The 19,514-nt window shown below is 36.7% G+C and overlaps 1 protein-coding gene and 1 long non-coding RNA gene across 8 annotated transcripts; one reads left to right on the forward strand and one right to left on the reverse strand.

Moving 5' to 3' along the window:
* Window positions 1-375: 375 nt before the first annotated feature.
* Schip1_1 (uncharacterized) lies at window positions 376-19,252 on the reverse strand. 7 transcript variants are annotated; one of them, XM_054227026.1, is made up of 10 exons: window positions 19,117-19,252; window positions 17,031-17,537; window positions 16,635-16,959; window positions 15,232-16,295; window positions 14,150-14,906; window positions 13,980-14,068; window positions 2,769-2,883; window positions 2,314-2,708; window positions 1,973-2,247; window positions 376-968 (listed from the first exon to the last, which is right to left on the reverse strand). In XM_054227026.1, exons 2-10 carry the CDS (start codon window positions 17,523-17,525, stop codon window positions 908-910), a joined length of 3,576 nt encoding a protein of 1,191 aa, XP_054083001.1. In that variant the 5' UTR covers window positions 17,526-17,537; window positions 19,117-19,252; the 3' UTR covers window positions 376-907. The 7 variants fall into 7 exon arrangements, with proteins under 7 accessions (XP_054083001.1, XP_054083003.1, XP_054083002.1 ...); XM_054227028.1 differs by lacking the exon at window positions 19,117-19,252 and adding an exon at window positions 18,929-19,105; XM_054227027.1 differs by lacking the exon at window positions 19,117-19,252 and adding an exon at window positions 18,924-19,105.
* On the forward strand, window positions 18,256-19,174 carry LOC128920212 (uncharacterized). Its single transcript, XR_008470329.1, has 2 exons — window positions 18,256-18,511; window positions 18,732-19,174. It is a non-coding gene; the product is annotated as an uncharacterized LOC128920212 (long non-coding RNA).
* Window positions 19,253-19,514: the final 262 nt, after the last annotated feature.

Genomic DNA, 19,514 nt, shown 5'->3' on the forward strand with positions numbered 1-19,514 from the left:
ATGAGTTTCCTATGCTAAAAATTATTTAAATAATTGTCACCGCAAATTGTTTTGGTTTTTATGTACTTTTTTTATTTTTTTATTTATCTCCTTTTTATCGTATTGTGAAATTAAGTGAACTATGTAGGTTTATATGTTTGTATGTAGTACGTATGCTTACATAACATTAATGCAGGTTCTAGTTAATATGTGTAGTATGCAATATTTTATTAAAGTTTTTATTTTAATTTTCATTCATTCATTGCAGTTTAAATTTGTTTTTAACTGTTGTTGTTGTTTTAGTAGTTGAGAAATTCCTTTAAGATTCAGTAACAAGAAGTTGGTAAAGATATGTAGCATATGTTTGTTTGTATGTATATTTGTTTGTTTGGATTGTTCAAATACATAACTGTTATAATTTGGTATATAACGGTATTTTCGGGGTGAAAAAGTTGTTAAATAATTTTTTTAAATAACTGTTTGTAAATATATATATATATATATATATATATTTCTTCTAATGTTATGTATGCAGTTGTGTGAATTTGCGTTTAATTGTAACCTCTCTTGTATGGTGTATGGGTGTATAAGTGTGTGTGTATGCATATAATTTTTATTAAATTCAAATATCAACTCTGAACCTCGAACTTGTTTCAATATATTTTTTTATATTTCAAATATAATACAATTAAATTTTGAGAGTATTTATTTGCCTTTTATTTAATTATTTATATATAAGTATGTATGTATGTTGGTATGTGTGTATGTAACTATAAGTATATAATTAAATATAACTTTAATTTATTTATCATTTGCTTTGTTTCATCTTTAGTTTTCTAACCATTGCTTTCCAAGACCACACTAGTATGAGTATATTAGTATACATTTATGATTATTTCTTTGTATGTATGTATGTATGTCTATGGCTTTAGTTGTGATTGTAGGGATTTTGGTTTTTATACCGTTGTGCAAGATGCTCGTTAGCTCCACTGTAAAGAAAAATTGAGGTTATTTAAGTAAAATTCAACAACAAGTTTAAAACTGGGGAATATAACTGGAATAAGGAAAAGGAAAGTGTTTAGTGGGGAGTACTTAACTCATTGGAGGGAAGAACCCTCAAATTAGACAAAAAGTTCATAGGAATGACATAAGAAAATCCAAGCTCAACTTATAGTAATTTCATTTAAAGTTTTTTTTTTAATTGAGGCTACAAAAGAAGACCGATAGGGACAGCAAACAACGCCAAATTTTTCCGCTCTTTTGACATTTCTCTTCAGTAAGGTTTGGCATTTCATCATGGAAAGATATACGTGCAAACAACGAGTCGAAATTATTAAAAGTCGCAAGAACTGAAGCCGCTTGACCACCAGAATCGTCGTATGTTCGTGAATTGGGCTGAGCAACAACTTGAAAATGATCCGGATTTTCATCGAAAAATCGTCTTCAGCGATGAGGCTCATTTCTGGCTGAATGGTTAATAATTACGATTTGGTGCGGTTTATGGTCCGGCGGCGTCATTGGGAATGGGAATCGCTACCGCTAAATGATAACCGAATATTTTTGGCCCGAATTGGATGATATGGACTTGGATAATATGTGGTTCCAACAGGACGGCGCCACAAGCCACACAGCGAATATCACAATCGATGTATTGAAAACCAAGTTTGGTGAACGTGTTATCTCACGAAATCGCCCAGTCATTGATCGCCTCGGTCGTTCGATTTGACGTCGTTAGACTATTTCCTGAGGGACTACGTCAAGTCTATGATATATGCCAACAAGCCAGCGACGATTGATGAACTGCGCAAAATTGCAGCTCGTGAAATCGCAGGAATGAAAGGCATCGAATGTACTTTTACAGGAATAAATAATTTCCTTGATATCCCAAACTTTTGTACCTCTCTTATTGAAAACCCCTTTATCTGTTCAAGGACAGTCGCCTTCTACTTCCAGTTATAAACCCTTCAACATATACTTTCTACCAACTACTTACATATATCGCGTAAGCTCTTCAATATCCACCAACATGGAGTCTTGTGAGACATGCAGATCATCTCGTTCCATTAGATTATGCACTAGTGACTCATTAAGCTCTTCAATATGTGTATGCAGACTATTGACAAGTATTTGGAGCTGCGCTATATTCATATCGGTTAGCATTTGTCGTGAGACCCGACGTTTATCGGCGGTCATTTGCACGCCCACTTTACGCAGCGAAACGCGTATGATATCGGTAATCGGTGAGACGCGTCGGTTTTGTCGCTCAATCTTCAATAAAAGTGGCACTCAATGAGTATAAATTATATATTATATTAGCTTAAACTCCCAACTTACCTCCATTTGCATGTGTGCCATCTCTTTGGCTTGCGCCAATGCCATACGCGCTTCAATTTGTAGTTTGGCTTGCTTGGTAAAGAAGTCACATTCCAAATCTTCGCTACTGAATGCCGACAGTCTCGTTTGGAAACTCTGTTGTTTGTTGTTCTGTGGTGGCCGTTGCATGTGTTGTTGTGTTTGATATTTGTTGGCCGTTGCTGCAGAGCTGAGTGACGAAATCGAGGCATGTCCACTACCAGCATATGGGTAGGTGGGTTTATCGGCCAGCGAAATGTTAAGTGCACTCACATTGTCGACATGCTTGGTTTTGGATAACTTCGGGCACGTCTCTGAGTCTGAGCTATGGCTTTCTGTATCCGACGACGGATCATTTAAGCGACCCAACTGTGCGTCTGTAATTTCATTTTGTTGTTAATAAAAGGTATTGAAATTGGCATGAAAAATCTGCTTACTTGCTAATCTTGACTGTATGCCCGTCTTCCAAGTATTTCGTTCCTTTGTTTCCTGACTGTGTTCCTCCGAACCCATGGCCAAACGACGGCGTATTTCTTCGCGATCGCTGCGACGCTGAAATTGGAAGCAAATATATATTAGTTCGACGGAAACAAAGTAAAAATAAAAGGAAATATCTGAAATGTATGGGTTTCCAAATTTGTTAGGAAACTTCGCTTATAAGTGATATTATTTTCAAGAGCTTTATTTCTAAGAGAACGTTTTTGTCTTTCTTAATTATGTATTGCTCTATGTAGAACTACATGTAAAAGTTGTCCATACAGACTAAGAGCTATGGCTATGAGTAAAGAAGGGAATGGAAGTTGCGGGTAGTTTTGTCGAATATAAGACACCGAAATCACTGGTAATTCATCTTTGATTTGTTCCCTAAGACGCTAGTTACCAAAGCTGCTTGGGGGAAGACGATGCGGAATCATCCAAGCACTTGCTCCTTCAATGTCCTGCATTCACCTGACTAAGGTTAAAACACCTCGGTAGGCACATCTTCGGCGAACCCAACGAAGTGAATGTAATCGACATTAGCCGACTTAAGAGCTTTATAATAGAGCACAAACGCTTTGTCGAATCAATAGGATCTTTGAGATCCGCCAGGAGTGTTCGGTTGGCACAAAGGACCAACATTTGATTTAATCCCTAGTTGACTTGCTTAAAGATATAACGTCAATCAGCTGTTATAAATAACTGTCATTTGTTTATAAACGGAAATGAACGAATGTGTAATATATATGTATATGGATCAAGTAAGCACAAATGTGAGATGAGAGAATAAAGACATTTGTAAAGTTGCTTAATTTTAGCAGATATGAAAAAATATTTTAAAAATATTATATAAAGTTCCACATTCCTTTGAGCACCCTTGGGCCTTTGTTTCAATTTATGTATTTTAAATATCTATCTGTACTTTCTATTAGTTTATCCATTCTCATATAATATCCACGACTCACTCTACATTCTTACTTTCTATTAATCACAACAACTAAGCTATTTCGAGGGAAATACAAAGTTCTTTCAATAAACCTACACTATAGCGCTTGCACTCGGCGACATTTGGATCGGTTACTCGGCCAAATTTATCCAGCACATCGAAGAGAAACTCCGGCTCGATATGTGTGGTAAACTGTGAGAGTTCTATGAACTTTGTAGCCGTTGTTGTTGTGGGCCGATAAACGCGCGGAAACATCCAGGCGGCACCATCCACTACGTCACTGTCGGCTTGCGCGCATTTGTGATATTTTTTAAAACCGTTAAATTTACACTTAATACCAAATATTAATTTATCCAACATTTTTGCAAAATTTACAACAAAAACACTAATTAATTTAAAGAAATAAACAGCGGAGAACACAAAATAAGAAGCGTTTTATAATGTTTTGCTTGCAAGGATCTTCCTGCTGTTCATGCACACATTCGTTTTGATACTGATTTATTTATTTACTGGTGCACATGCCGATGCCGCCTAGACCCCCTGCCAAAAGAAGGTTCACACATACATATAAATCTACATTGCGGTACAAACACATTCATACAGGTACTTGATGTTGCACTCATATGAGCGTGTATGTGTGTATGGAGACAGAAATCTTCTCCTCTAAAGGCTCTTCTGAAATCTACCCCGATCTTATGCTTACAAACACACAGCCAAACAAACATAGTGCATAGGCATATGCAAGTATGTATGCAGGTAGGTTGCCACCAGGGGTGCGCCTGGAACAGATGTTCTTCTTTGTAACTGTATTTCTTCAATCAAGATCGCGAAGCGATTTCCTTCGTTTTATTAAGTTCCTTAGCGCAAAGAGCTAGAAGGAAGTACTCAATATTCTTAAGAAATATCGAAAGTGTGTATGTATACGAGAAGGTGTATAAGCATCTGGTTCTGAGGGTAGTTAAGTAATTTGATTTAGGGCTTGTTCAAATATACATATGTACATATATATATACATTCATACAATATGTATATAAATATATATATGTACGTATATATGTTACATAACTATTCTATTATATAAAAATGAATCGCAAAATGTGTTGCTAAGCGCATAACTCGAGAACCGCTGAACCGATTTCGCAAATTCTTTGTTTAGAATGTTTTTAGAGGTACCGGGATGGTTCTTACGGAGAGAAAAATTAGAAAAATTGCCTGAAAAAGTCTTAAATCCACAATACAAACCCCATACAAACAATTTGTGTCGTTAGTTTCGAAAAAAGTCGAGAAGGGCCAAACCGATCTGGCTAATTTTAGTTTTGAAATATTTATGGAAGGTCAGGGAAGGATTAGAAAGTAAGTATATATCGAAAAATTGTGAGGAAGATAACAAGAATATGATTTTATTTGAATTGACAACAAAATTATAAAAAAAAAAAAACAAAAAATAATAATATTTTGAAAGTTGTCATTGTTGCTTTGTTCAATTGTATAAGGCTGTGTCGATAGCCCAAAACAAGTAGGGAAAGGCAACCGAACATTTATACTCCCGCAATTTATTGACACATTGAGACATATACACACAATTTGAAATAAAGTCCAATAGAATAACGAAAATCAGCATATATTGTACATGAGGGTTGAGGTAATTCCTGAACCGATTTCACTCATCAACGCCCAGTTATAATGGGAATAGGGTCAACTTGGCACCTGTTAGTAGTCAGACAAACGGCAATTCGGCCTTGAAATTACTCCTAAATTGCAAATCAACGAAATACCAGTCTGCAAAATCGCCAAAAAAAAGAGCTATAAAGAAGATTTTCCAGATATTCAAGTCGCTGGAGGTACTGCACAGGACTTTAAAAGATTTACGCGACAACGAAAATATTTTTGGTGAAGCCATGATTCTGTGGGCAGGTGATTTTTGCCAGAATATTCCTGGATCAACTGTTGCTGACGAACTAATCACATTCCTAAAATCATCTCATTTGTGGCGACACATAAAGAATCGCCAATTAACAAATAACATACGAGTGTTTTTCCAACAATATCATACTGCGATTGTAGAAATAGTTGAAAATGGTATCGACGCAGTTGACACCTCGATGGATTAATAACATTTTTAACGGGTTTCTGTCACTTCATGGCCTCGAAAGAGGAGCTTATTCATCGTGTTTTTCCTGACATGAAACATAATATGATAAACATAAATGGCTGATTGATTGACCTATATTGGTGGTAAAAAAAAACAAGAATCTCTTTGATCTTAATGCGACAATTTAGAATGTCGTTAAAGGAGAGTTGACACAGCTACAAATCAGGATAACGTAGTCAATTATCCCACAGACTATTTTAAATTGCTGGACTATCCCCACTCACTTGCAATTAAAAGTAGTGTGAGTTGTCATCATGCTGCGTAACATAAATCAACATCAAACTTTGCAAAAGAACAAGTCTGTCTGTGAAGAAGGTAATCAATATCGTCACCAAAGCCAAGATAAAGCCAACTATAAAATTTGGTCATTTGCTTTCTCCAATATACGATTAAAAAATCAAAGTTTTACTAATTATGATGATTTACGCTTAACACAGATCTACAATAATGTCTATCAATCATTTTAAAATTTATCGGTTATAACGTTTTCGTCTTTATGAGTAAGCATTTTTTCTATGCATTGAAAGATTTACTAATTTAATGTATGCCTTAACCACAAAAACGTGTGGCCGGGTCTGCTAGTAATTAAATAAAATAAGTTTTATATTAAAAGGAGTATGGTTCAAACGAACCGACCAATAATGTAAAAAATATAAAAGAGAGAGATAGATAGTATTGTTATATAAACCAAATAAAACATTAGAATATCAGTCTTCGAAAATGATCATCAAGATTTTCTGTACCGGAGAAGCTATAAGTATCTTTTGTTTACTCGCTTTCTATTTCTGAAAAACCGATCTTCATGTAAGTTCAGCGAGAGATCGAAACCGATTCTACTTCCTTCCTTTTGAACTGTGATGAGTCGTAGAAAGTCTTTGTAGCTTCTTTTGTTATAAAACTTTCTTTAGTCATAAAAGGTTTGCCAGATTACCTCAGTGGAAATTATCTGCCGTTTATGAGCAGACAGAGTCATTGGGCCGTACTTCTTCCGTGATGATCAAGACCGGCACGTTACTGTGAGTGGGAATCGCTATCGCTCAATGGTAACCGAATATATTTGGGCCGCTGTAGAATATTGGGAGCAGCGTCTGGACTTCTACTTCTGACCGTGGTGGCCATGCAAAAGAAATCGATATCCATACATAATGGCATCGAATCTACTTTCACAGGAATAAAGAATTTCATTGATATCCTAAACCGTTTTGGTTTTATTTAAACGTTTTAGCACTCTTATTGAAAACCCCTTTAGATATTTTTCAACTCTTGATATTAAAATTATTTATTATGAATATAGGGGTGTAAATAAAGTGATGACAACACGCGATGAGAAGTTACTTGGAGCATTCGATAGAAGATGGACTGTATGAGATCTATGACCGACAACTTAAGCATAAAAAAATACAACGATTGCGCTGGTTAGGTCATGTTGAACGTATAGAAAACGATGCTCCAGGGAAAAGATCATTCGATTCGGAACCCATGGGTACACAACGGAAGCAAGGGCGCCCACGCATTTAATAGAAGGACTAAGTGCATAGGGACCTGTCTGCATTTTGGATGTAAAACTGGCGTGAATTCGAAAAGGTTAGAGGCAACGGGCGAAGTTTTGTGTTCTCGGCCCAGACCGACTCACGCTTGTAGTACCAAAGAAGAAGAAGACTATGAATATGATGAAATCCTTATTAGTTAAGGAATAACGGCAATATGATTTAGCAATAGAAGTTAGGGAGCGACTATTATTTCATTTTCCTTACTTAGTACTTCAAAATACTAATTAGCGAAAGGCAATAGAATGGTATTTTTTGAGTAAAGCTGTGTCTTGCCAGACCCACTGTGCAGAGACAAGTTGGTAGAAATACAAAACATAATTATTGACCCTGAAATGTGGTAGACTTCGACTTCATACAAAATAAAAGAATAAATCATCAAGTGTAATTAATTTGAACTAATTATAAATCAAAAGGTAATCTCAAAATATTCTATTTTTTTTTTATTTTTTTTAAGAATATTGTAGATACATAGAAGCATAGATTTTCCTCTTCACCTTGATGAAAGATACATAATTACATGCGGTAGTAAAAAAATATAGTTTTTTTATGTACAATAACAACAAATATTTAATACTGTTACTTTTGTAAATACATACGAACTTGTTCGGTTGCTAGCACACTTTTCGTTCAGCATGACTTCCCAATTCAATGTCGGCTTAACCCACAAACGACAAGCATTCTTATACGTGTACATAGTATGTGTGTATTTATTTATTTACCGAACGAAAGTTGCACTTTATTGCAAATATTTCACCGTTGCGAATTGAAAAGGAAATTTGAAAAAATATTAAGTTTTCTCTCTTCAAAATTGCGAAGAAGATAGCTATAAAAGAAGCACTACATAAATCTCATATGTTACAGTTATCAGCTATTTACTACTAGCTTCGCTATTGAAGAGTTGTGTGAGGTAAAAAACGAAATCTCTTGTTTTTTTTTAATTGTTCATCGATAGCATAACTTTTAATATTTTATTATTTATATCAGAGAGTGGCGAATCGAATAAACAAATCGTCTAGCGATTATGATCATTGCAAATTTTTTTAATTTTGAAGTTCTTGACTCGTCTGGTATTTTATTAAAAAATAATATAAACTATACACATTCCGAAGATTAGATTATACAAGGGAACTGTCGAATAAACTAAAATCAACGAGAAACCGTGAAGTACATGTTGCCCTCTTTACTATCTGAGTCTGTCTAGGTACATATCAGGTGTGTTAAAAAATAACAAAAAAACGGTTTTTTTGGTTTTTTGAAAAAAAAATTTATTCATGCGTCTACAAAATAGTCCCCAATCGATATAATGTTCGACATAACGCTCCATTAGTTAAGCCATTTATTTCGAGTCAAAATATTAATATTAGCACTTGGCCACCATATTGAAGATAAGAAACACCCAATAAAAATAAAATTGTAAATATTTTATTTTCAAAATTAATTGCTGTGTGTCTAACCTGGTGACCAAGGAAAGACTGATATAAACTGCTATAAAAAATTGTTTGAAAAAAAGTGTTGAAACTTTTAAATATTCTATTTAATTGAATCCAAAATAAACGATCTAAGCTAAATACTATTGTAAGTAAGCCCTAATCAGAAATTAGCTTTATTAAAGACTTACAAGCGATAATCAATAAATATTTTTGTTCGGAAGTTGGAGACGGAATATTCAGCATTTCGTTCGATTTTTTGATTCGAACCTGCCAGAACAGAAGCTCATTCTGCAACTCATATATTGAAAAGGCTGACTTAAAATCAACAGGAACAAGTGGTGCAAACTAAACAGTATGACATGTTACAGGAATTGTTTCATTGTGTTGCTATAATCCTTATAAGAGTTACAGGACCAAATATATATATGTAAAGCGTATCTGTGCATACATTTTATTTATATATGGACGTGCTGGGAAGCTTAGGAGCTTCTTTCATATTTATAAATCTAGCATAAATAAAGATCACGAAATAAAACCCAGCTTTAATTGTGCCTCAGATATAGAATTTGTAACGTATCCTAACGATCGGCAAAATCGGCCTCCACGGTGCCGACTGGTAATAGATGCCTCAGTGTCGCGACAGTAGCAGGGCGAACTAGAAACAGTTCTCCAAGATGCAGTCGGCCGGTTTCTTGCCAAGGTATTACTGTATCGTTGAGTGTTAGTTGCTCCTCAATAACACAGCATTCATACCATGGAGTAGGACTAGATCAAGGTGTCGTGCGATACGTGCCAATGTTTAACCTGGATGGGGGTCCTTAAACAGCCCAGTCTCGATCGAAGCTTACGGATGCCTGGTTCAACCTGGTCCTTAAATAGCCCAGTCTCGATCGAAGCTTACAGATGCCTGGCGCCCTCTTGCGTAGAGGGAGCTATGTTCAAACGGACCTGCTTTCCCCACACTCGTGTATCGAATATATGAATTCGGTTAAATAAAAAATCGGTTTTCAAAAAACCTGAAGAGTGCAACGTTTAAAACGATTTCTAGAACGAAGAACTTAAAGACAGACGCTAAGCTTGGTATAGAGGCAAAGGTACAGGAGGTGCAGCTACACCTACCACCAAGAAGCCAACGACAACACCCCAACACACAACCGGAGCCAAGCCTTGTAGCCAGGATTAGGCTACTAAGAAAAGGCGAAGGGAGATCTCATAGGTGAAGTAGCTGGAAGTGCATTCGTCAAAGAATGACTTATTATTAAGGTCGAGGACCCGAAAAAGGTAAGTATACGGAGTATACCTACTTAGAATGGTACATTTTACACCGCCAACCAAAGAGAAGCTCACAAATTAAATATAAACCGCCAGAAACAGCGTTAAAAAGACAAAGGTCTACTAAAAAGGCTAAGACGTAAGCGAAAAGGCCAAAGACAAATGTCGGGGTATGATCGCTGATGTAACCGCCCAACTACATATATAAAGCCGCTACAGCCAAAGTTGGCAAAGTATGCACCGGAGTAAAGCTGGTAGCGGTCGACAAGGAGGACATCCCAACCCGTTTAAGGTCTAGGGTCTAGATCTGGGCTATACCATCGCAGACAGACCAGAAAATGCAACTCATACGTGCATGCAATCCTAATCTGTGGATGGAGGGATGGAAATTCGATATAGTTTCCAAGAATCTGCAGCGAAACCTGGTGTGGAGACGAAGAGGGACACCATGCAGATCATGCTGCTTCTTACCAAGGAATCAATTGAACCGCTGATCGTTGGATTAAGTCTGTAATTATCATTTAGAGGGTTTAGATTAGGTTAGGTCGAAAAAATATAATTGTCATCCGACGATCTCATCAACCATTAGGGGAACAAATTTAGAATACTCTCCATTCCTCGTGTATTAAGAAGAAACAGGGAGCATATTCTAATTTTCTAAATTAATCTAACCTAAAAACGCATGGCTTTGCCTTGTCAGAAGTGTTCATATTCAGCTAAACGCGAATTTAGCTCTTCACTATTACTTTTATATGCTTATTTATTCCATATACCTTTCGATTCTCGGAAAATATCAATTAATTTTTCCATTATGACTTTACTTTGTGCAATATTGTGTATGTTTTTTGCTTTACAGCGCGTTGTTTTTGCTTTTGTAATTAATTTTAATTTCATTTTGCTCACTTCTTTTACATTATATTTCTGTATTTTGTTTTGTTTTAGCATTCAACAGACCTTCTCAGACCAATTATCCGCCGCTGTGTTATTTACAATGGATGTGAACAGTTCAACGGTGTCGACACTCTCGTTTTCGTCATAACACAGCGTATACAAATCGAATACAAAACGTGAATCCTTTTTATAGTGTCGACGCTTTTGTGGCACTGGCAGTGAGCAAAAATCATTATCGCCATCGAAATCCATGGCTCCAAAGCGTGTTGTACAAGGTTTTTAGCAATAAATTAATGTTTTAAATTTTTTTTCCAATTTTTTCACTTTCAATTGCGCTTAAAAAAACAGTTATTTTGCTTTCTTTTGGCTTGACATTTATTTATTTAACTTGTTTTTAATAAAAATGTGCTGAGACACTTGTTTCGATTATTTTTTTTAATATTTTCACATTTTTGTTGTTTTTATTGTTATCGTTGCATATATTATTCTTATTTATATTTCAATCAGCTTCCAACACTTCACAGTTAGTCTAAAGCACAGTTATGATTCACGCCAGCAACGCAGCCAAACTGTCTAAGCCACTTGCACACTAGCGTTTACAGAGCGCGCGGTTAAAGCGACCGACCCAACAAACCGACGTTTTGAACCCAAAGTTAACACTGCCGTGGGGTTGCGAAAGTTAAGCTGCCATGCCACAACCGTGCGCCAAGCCACTGTACACCAGCTGGATGGCTAGAGAGCAACTATTGCAGCAGCAATCAATTTAGCAGAAGCAACACACAAAAGTGAATCAACAAAAACACATTAACCGATTCAGTTGCTGCATTCGCTAAAGCAATAATTTTTGCTTAAATTTATATGTTTCGATATACATACATACTGGTAAATATGTATATATGTATAATTGTATGTATACATTTAACTAAAATTTGGAGTCAGCGTCGGCAGTGAGTCGTTGCGAATGGTTTAGTTGATCGCTTGTTTTGTCTTGTCCGTCTGACTAACTGAGCGCCAGTTTGCCCACTTTGCTGACTAGTCAAGAGACTGGCGGCTCGCGGCCAATACACGTTGTGCCATCCAGCAGCTTCGCAAATGAAAGCAAATCATGTGCACAAGTCACCGTACAAAAACAAAAACAAAAAAATGTGAACAGGTAAATCGTTATTAAAAATTAAAAATATATTATATGTACTTGACAGATACTCGCGTTTTGTACTGTGTTGGCAAAATACACTGAGAAAAATTAGTGGCTCAAATCGGAGAACTTATTAACAGTCTATATATACAAAATTTATCAGGTGTGAGGTTGAATTACGCCTACTATTTGTCATCCACAACGTGATTTTATTAAACGAAATGAAGGTATTATAAATCTTTATCCGCCTCTGGAGCTTTATCACTCAAAACACTCTTTGATATTTGTAATTTTCAACCCATTGGATACTATCTACTTTTAGAAACCCCTGTTACTAAAAATTTTAAAAGTTGTTTGGTTCACGTTTCGACAGACAGACATTTTTCAAACCCGATCAGCTTTAATAGCTTACGTGATCTAGGGAATTTGGTATTTCCTGTCCAAAAGCCACCGCTATTAGTAGAAACATTTTCTTGTTATTCAAAAAATTAGTGGGTGCGTGATTTATGACAACAATCTTCCGAGTTAAAGTCATGAAATCGATAATAAAGGCCGTCTATAAGCAAAAGAAGCTTGACTCCGTTAGGTTTCGTACTATCACGGCTACAAGAAATTAAGAAAGCGGGGTTAGTCATATAGGGTTAAAGGTTTCACTGAAACCGGATTTTAATGTGACCCATACTCCTGAAGAACTACTATTCAGTCCTATATCAGAACAGCAATACTAGCGTTGAAATCGATGACAGTGCGCTCCAGGCTAGTTAAGGAATGTTTAACTTCCTTGTGTGCGTACCCAGTCACTGCAGAATCGTTGGAAGCAGTTGTAAAGCGGATGAGCTTGCAAGAGAATGTACTCTAGCAACATTAACAATGCAATTTGTGCGAGTTGGCAGCCCATGGTCCACTTGTACTCGAGCGCTGAACTTACAGACTTCGCATGAGCTCGACAAGCGCTGGACCGCAACCAGCACCTGTGCAGTTGCTCGTTCCTTTTGGCTTGCAGTGGAACGTAAAAGGATATACGAACTGCTCGCTCTTAGCAAGGTCCATCTCGGCGCTATCATAGATGTGCTTACTGGCTACTCTCCGATAGGTACACATGCGGTGAGACTAGGGATCCTGGCAAATCCAAGCTGCCAAAGCTGTTTGGAGGAAGGCGAGTTGGAATCATCTAAGTATTTCCTCCTCTAATTTGCCCGACTGAAGTTGAAACACCTTAGCAGGCACACCTCCGGCGAACCTAGCGAATTGACTAGAATTGACATTAGCCGACTCAAGAAATTCGTAATAGATTCCAATCGCTTTGTCGAATCTTAAGGATCTTTCTGATCCAGAGATCTGCTCTTTAACCTAACCTATCCTTTAGTTTTCTAAGGACCGGTGGTACTTGATACCACCTTGTAATCTCTTTCTGTATATTATTATTAACTTTCTAGCTTCTTTTCTTTGACCAAATGTAAACTACACGTTATCGAATTCCGTTTTAGAGTAAAGAGCTTTATTTTTGTTTGTTCTAGTTTGGGTTAACTAAGTTGAAGCCGTTAAATTTGTCTTCGAAAGTTTCCCTATCTATAATATTAAATCATAATTGACCAATTTAGCATCAATTTAAATAGGTGACCGGGAATACAGGCAACACAGATCATCAAAAATAAGTGTACTAAAAGTTAAGACGTCTCTTAGCTTTTCGAAATCTATTTAGTTTGCTAAATTGTGCCGCCCTTAAACTAATAATCTTCTACCTTTTAATTACATTTTTAAGTCTTGAATCTTATTTTCTATTATATATACTCACCTTCTTCTCTATCTCTTTAGCCAGTTTAAGATGTTGCTGCAAGGTTTCCATATCGAAATCACCACCAATCTTATAAGCGTCAAACAAATCTGTAAAAAATACAGTGATATAACGGTTTCGACTTTGAGCGTACACATGAAAGCTCATCGCTCTACAAACTTTAAATTTACCCAAAGCACTTGGTGAAGCCAAATCAGTGCTTGTGCACTTGCCGCCTTGATTTTTCACCGAATTCTTCAAATACTGCGCCCACGCGGACATTTTCGTATAGCGACTGTTGCTCAAAATTAACTCCTTGTTGTTAATCAGCTGTTGATATTGATGCATTTCGGCTTCCTCACGTCGACGATTGGCATTTTCTTCGCCATTTCTCGAAACACCGCCCATATTGGTACGCTTCGAAGTGAAGAAACGGCTGGTGAAACCCGTCTTCGAGTGATTACGCCCAATTTTGCTGCCACCCGCCGCTTTTGTAGGCTTCTCCGATTTCTCATGATTTTGTCCGGCCAATTTTCGCGTGTTTCGTGCATTTTGCTGGCAACGCTTATACTCAATGGCTACGGGGGGTAGCTGACGTTCATCATAAGATGCTTTTTGGTATTTGGGTCGCATTTGTGCGCTACTTGTATTGCTAACGGTGCTTGCGTCAGTTACGTCATCTCGCTCCCTTTGGCTGTCATGCTCTCTCTCTTTGGCATGACATGCATTTATTTCTTCGGAATCGCCGCAACGTCCATATGACCAATCGACAGCATTATTGTCCTCCATAAAGTCCATTGCTGTTGGATCGTGTTCTTCACTTTTGTCAGCATCTTCTGTTTTCGCTTCAATTTTGGTGGTATCATCTTGCTTATTTTGTTTTAGTGCCGTAACATATTTATCAGAGTCAATGAGATCCTTTGCGCTCGAGAGCATCGCATCCGACACCTGTGTAAATAAAGGGGTTTCTTTACTAAATGCCGAAGAAGTTTAAAGGTGTAAATACGAGTACCCATGGCAAGGGATTATGAATGAGAAATGAGGAAAGAGATAGTTTGTCTGCTCTGCTCCCTTCCAGTTTATATGTACTCTTGTTCATAAAATATCAGAGAGAAAGAAAGTATCGGGAACAGAGTACCCGAGTGTGCAATAGAGTGAAAGGAATCATTATAAAGGTGTAGAAGGTTGGAAAGATCTCATTGGTTCATTAGTCCATTATTTGCATGGAGAGGAAAACTTAAACTGTAATTTCTCTTTCATAAGTCTTTATTACCTTCTCAATTGGTTGCGGCTGTCCAACATCATCTTCGTCTTCGTTTGCCTCATCATTGGTTTCGACTAAACGCCTATAACCGCTCACTAACAGCCCAAACTCTCGTTCCACCTCTTGTTCGAAGTCACCAATTATATCCACTGGTGTAATGCCAAAGCCAACACCGTCTTCTCTACCGATATCATTGGAACGCACTGGTGTTGTGGCATTGCTACGACGCTCGCCAGCTACGAACCTCTGTGCGTCTTTTCTTTCCGTTTCCCGCTTTTCTACCGATTTGTCGAGACACGCAACTTCTCTAATTTCTTCAAATGCAACTTCGGTCCGTTTTCGCAGTGGTTGTGGGCTCACGCCACGTAGCAGATCCGGGCGATTCTCCTTCTTCGAAAGCTGTTCTAAACGTAAGTTGGAATTTTTCAATAAAATATCTGGCGTGGTGCCATACACCTGTTGTCGCTCATCGGAGATTTGTGCGACTAAGCGACACTTCTGATCACAACGAAAGGCAAAATTATCCGCAGAGTTTATAATATAGGCATCGGAGTAATTATCGGGTACATTCAATGTGAGCAATTGTCGTAAGTTGTCATGCAATTCATTGGCAATGAGTGCGCCCAATTTGCTGTGTTGCTTTTGTTGATGCTGCTGTTGCTGCTGCAGCTCTTCGCTGCTTATATTCCGTGTGGTGGCATTATTGCTGTTAGCATCAGTGTAAGCTTCTTGCTGTTCTGTTGATTCCTCATGCTCGACTTGTATGCTTTTATGGCTGCTATTGCTGTTGCTGTTGCTATTGTTATTGTAGATATTCAGTTTCGTATTCAACTCGGCCTGCTGCTCCTCGCTGGGCAGCTCTTCACAACTATCGGCGCTCAACTCCATTTCACACTCGGACATGTCACTGTCATACGAATCGGATGGTGTGCAACCGATGAAATGTTCGGATAGTGTGTGCGCTAAATGCTGGAATCCAGGATAATTCGGATTGATTATACCTCGCGGAAAGTAGGACCGTTGTGGTGTGCTCAAAGAGACACTCGATGACGTTGGTGATGTTAGATATTCATCTGAAATAGATTGATGGAAAGTCAGTTATATGAAATCATGTGATGGGTCCAATAGGACTCATAACTACAACTACATAAATCTTTCTTGAACATTGTGCCGTGAGATATATGGCGAAAAACGTACACCAAATCTCCAAACATGAATCTCTAAATTTCAATTTGCTTCGAATGTGCTTTGTGAACATTCGAAGCAAATCAATTTGCTATTGAAATCCTAAACAAATTCACCACCTTTACTAATACATCATTCTTAATTTAAAATTAAAAATAAAAAAATCTCCTTCAAATTCACTGCATTTTCATTTAGTTAAACATTTATAGGTTAAGTTAGTACCTTACCTAATTCATCGTTGTGCTGCTCCACTTCTGATTTATGGTTTCGATCGTTGCACAAATCCAACATGGACTGGTCATTGTAATCATTTTCAGAATCATTCACATTTCCTGCAGCAAACTCCTCTGTGTCCGACAATGACTTAACTGGTTGCTGTTGATTTGAATTCGGTTCATTAACGGTAACGTTTGCTTCCGTTTTCATCTCGTTGTTATAATCGATGTGACAATCGCTGTGTCTCACATCTCTGGCAGCGCGAGTGGTAAAATTATCGCATTCTTGTGCTGCAGTATTTGTAACGGACTTATAGTTGACGAATTTTGTTGTACGCTGAAAAAATTCATTTTTCAAAATAAATATAATATGTAATTATATGTAAAAAAGTAAACGCTAAAACCAACATTGATTTTTTCGTAATCATCCAAAGCGATTGCAGCGCGATTTACATACACCTCCTGGAATCCCTTATAGGCACTATTGCTATTACCACCGTAATTCTCTAGATAAGTTTGTGTTTGCGGTTGTCGTTGGAAATACTCCTCATATCTACTGCCGACCAATGCCGGATTTGTGCTCGTATATTCAAATGGCACGGCCAGGGAAGAGCTCAGTGCACGCTGCACAAACTCATCGGCCGAAGAGGTGTACGCAGAGGTGGTACTAAACGGGGCGTTGGGTAGGTAATCGAAGAAACCAGTAGACGTGGCATTCAACTCATTCACCGGCCAATTGGCATTCTTATTTAACTCTTTACGTGCCGGTTGTAAGGAGTGTAAGGACTCCTCTGTGGTTGTTGTCAGTTGTTGTTGTTGTGTAGTTGAGTTGCTAACGTTGTTAGTGTTGTGCGTAAATTGTGCAGCATTTCCAGCTGTTAACGTGATGTCGGGAACTCGCATAACGCTCGCGATCTGTGTGGGGAAAGTAATTTAGTTGGGAAAATTAAATTAGACAGTGTTATGGAATAACTGCCGAAAGATTGAAATTTTATTTTTTTTTAGTTTCATTTATTACATTTCAACTATTTTCTAAATAAACGTGTAGGTTGAGGCTTGTAATTGTCAATTAAAATTCTCTTTAGATTTACTTTCTTCATTAAGAAAATTATTTATTTATATTTCTACAGCATTTCTTGTATACAAAGTTAATTTTCATATAAACGATGCCTATATAAATACCGATTTTTGTTTCAATTCCTCGTCTAAAATTGCTTTTGAGTCATAATGGTGTGACAAAGTATGATGAATCGTATATCTGGATAATTTTCGTGCATATAAATACATATGTACAAGTAATTTTTAATTATTTCCCGACTAGGATACTCGTAAAGAAAAACATTATTATTTTATGTTATAATATGCATACATATATAATTAACAACCACTATCAAATTTGCTTTGCTCATAAGTTGTCAAAAAGGTAATTGGAGACCTAAAGTAATTCACTGAAACATACATACATACATGCATATTTCACTGCAACAAGGTCCCTGTATGCAAATCGATTTTACAAACGAAAGCCTACTAGTGAGCAACAGCACTCAAATATATACATATATTGCTTCAAAATTTACTAACAGTAATGTGTATATTTTTACGATTTGCATATTTAATGTTTATTAAGCATATACTGCGTTTAAATCCATAATTTTGAAACTACTTGCAAAAATATTAATAACTGTTAGAAAGTAACAGTAATTAACTGTAATTAAAATCATATTTGCTATTTCTTTAACCACCTATATAAAATATTGCAACTCACTCGGTTATTTACAAAAATATTATATTCATAAACCGTCTTAAAGTAATTTTACGTTAATTTCTTCAAAAAATCAATAAACAGCACTTAGCGGAATAATAGTTTTGTTTGACCATCTTTGTTCAATGTAAGTTTGCAATCTCTTCAGCGTCATATTTTTTTTTGTGTAATAAAGAGCGTTTTTATTTACTGTTTTGTACTCACAAATTGTTTTATGCAAACTATATGTGCATATTAATTTAATAACACAAGCTTTCGTTTAATTTTACAAACGAATTTTAATTTTTTTACAACTCACACCCTATGTGAATAATTGATTTTTACTTTCGTTTTCCATCGGCACTAAGTGACAACCAGACCGACTACCGCCCCGGACTTTGATGTTTATGTATTTGCAGGGATATTCCGAAAATGACACATTGCAACTGAAGGCGCTGGTTGGGCTTACAACCCTCAATTTCGAAATGCGCATGTGCGTCTTAGTGACATATGTCAAGTGTGGAAAATACAAATTTTTTATTATAAATTCACATATTTACTTAACGTGTCACACAAATCCTTGTGAATTGTCAGTATGGTATTAAAAATGTAGCAAATAGCTTTTGAAATGAAATTAATGGCACGATTCCGATTACTTTGGCGCCGCGATCTGAGGGCATCGTTGGAAAGAGGACGTCCTCCCGATTAACTAAACAAATTAACTAATATTTCACATTAACAACGTTTATTTACCAGAATTTTGTTAAATACTAAATAATTTTGTTCACTAAATAAACCGTTACACTTTTAACTACTCGTTGGAAAATATTCTTTCTCAAACGCCAAAAAGTCTTCCTCTGTGAATATTGACTTCAGCACTTTAGGTTTCTTTGGTTTCTTCATTGGTTTGCCTTTGTTGTTCCGCTTGATAATCTGTAATTTTATTTATTAAAAAAACAATTACAATTCTTAATTATAATTTATTACCTTATTAGCATCATTTGGTGTAATTGTGTTTTGCGATAGCGCTAACAATCGTTTCAGGTTTGTATTTGTTTTATTTTTGTCGGGTAGCAACTCCTTGCGCACATCTTCTATATTCTTTTTCGCCTTAGTTATGGGTTTTAACGAATTGCTTTTCTGATTACTGG

This window comes from Zeugodacus cucurbitae, chromosome 3 (genome assembly GCF_028554725.1).
Source record: "Zeugodacus cucurbitae isolate PBARC_wt_2022May chromosome 3, idZeuCucr1.2, whole genome shotgun sequence".
NCBI classification, from domain to species: Eukaryota; Metazoa; Arthropoda; class Insecta; order Diptera; family Tephritidae; genus Zeugodacus; species Zeugodacus cucurbitae.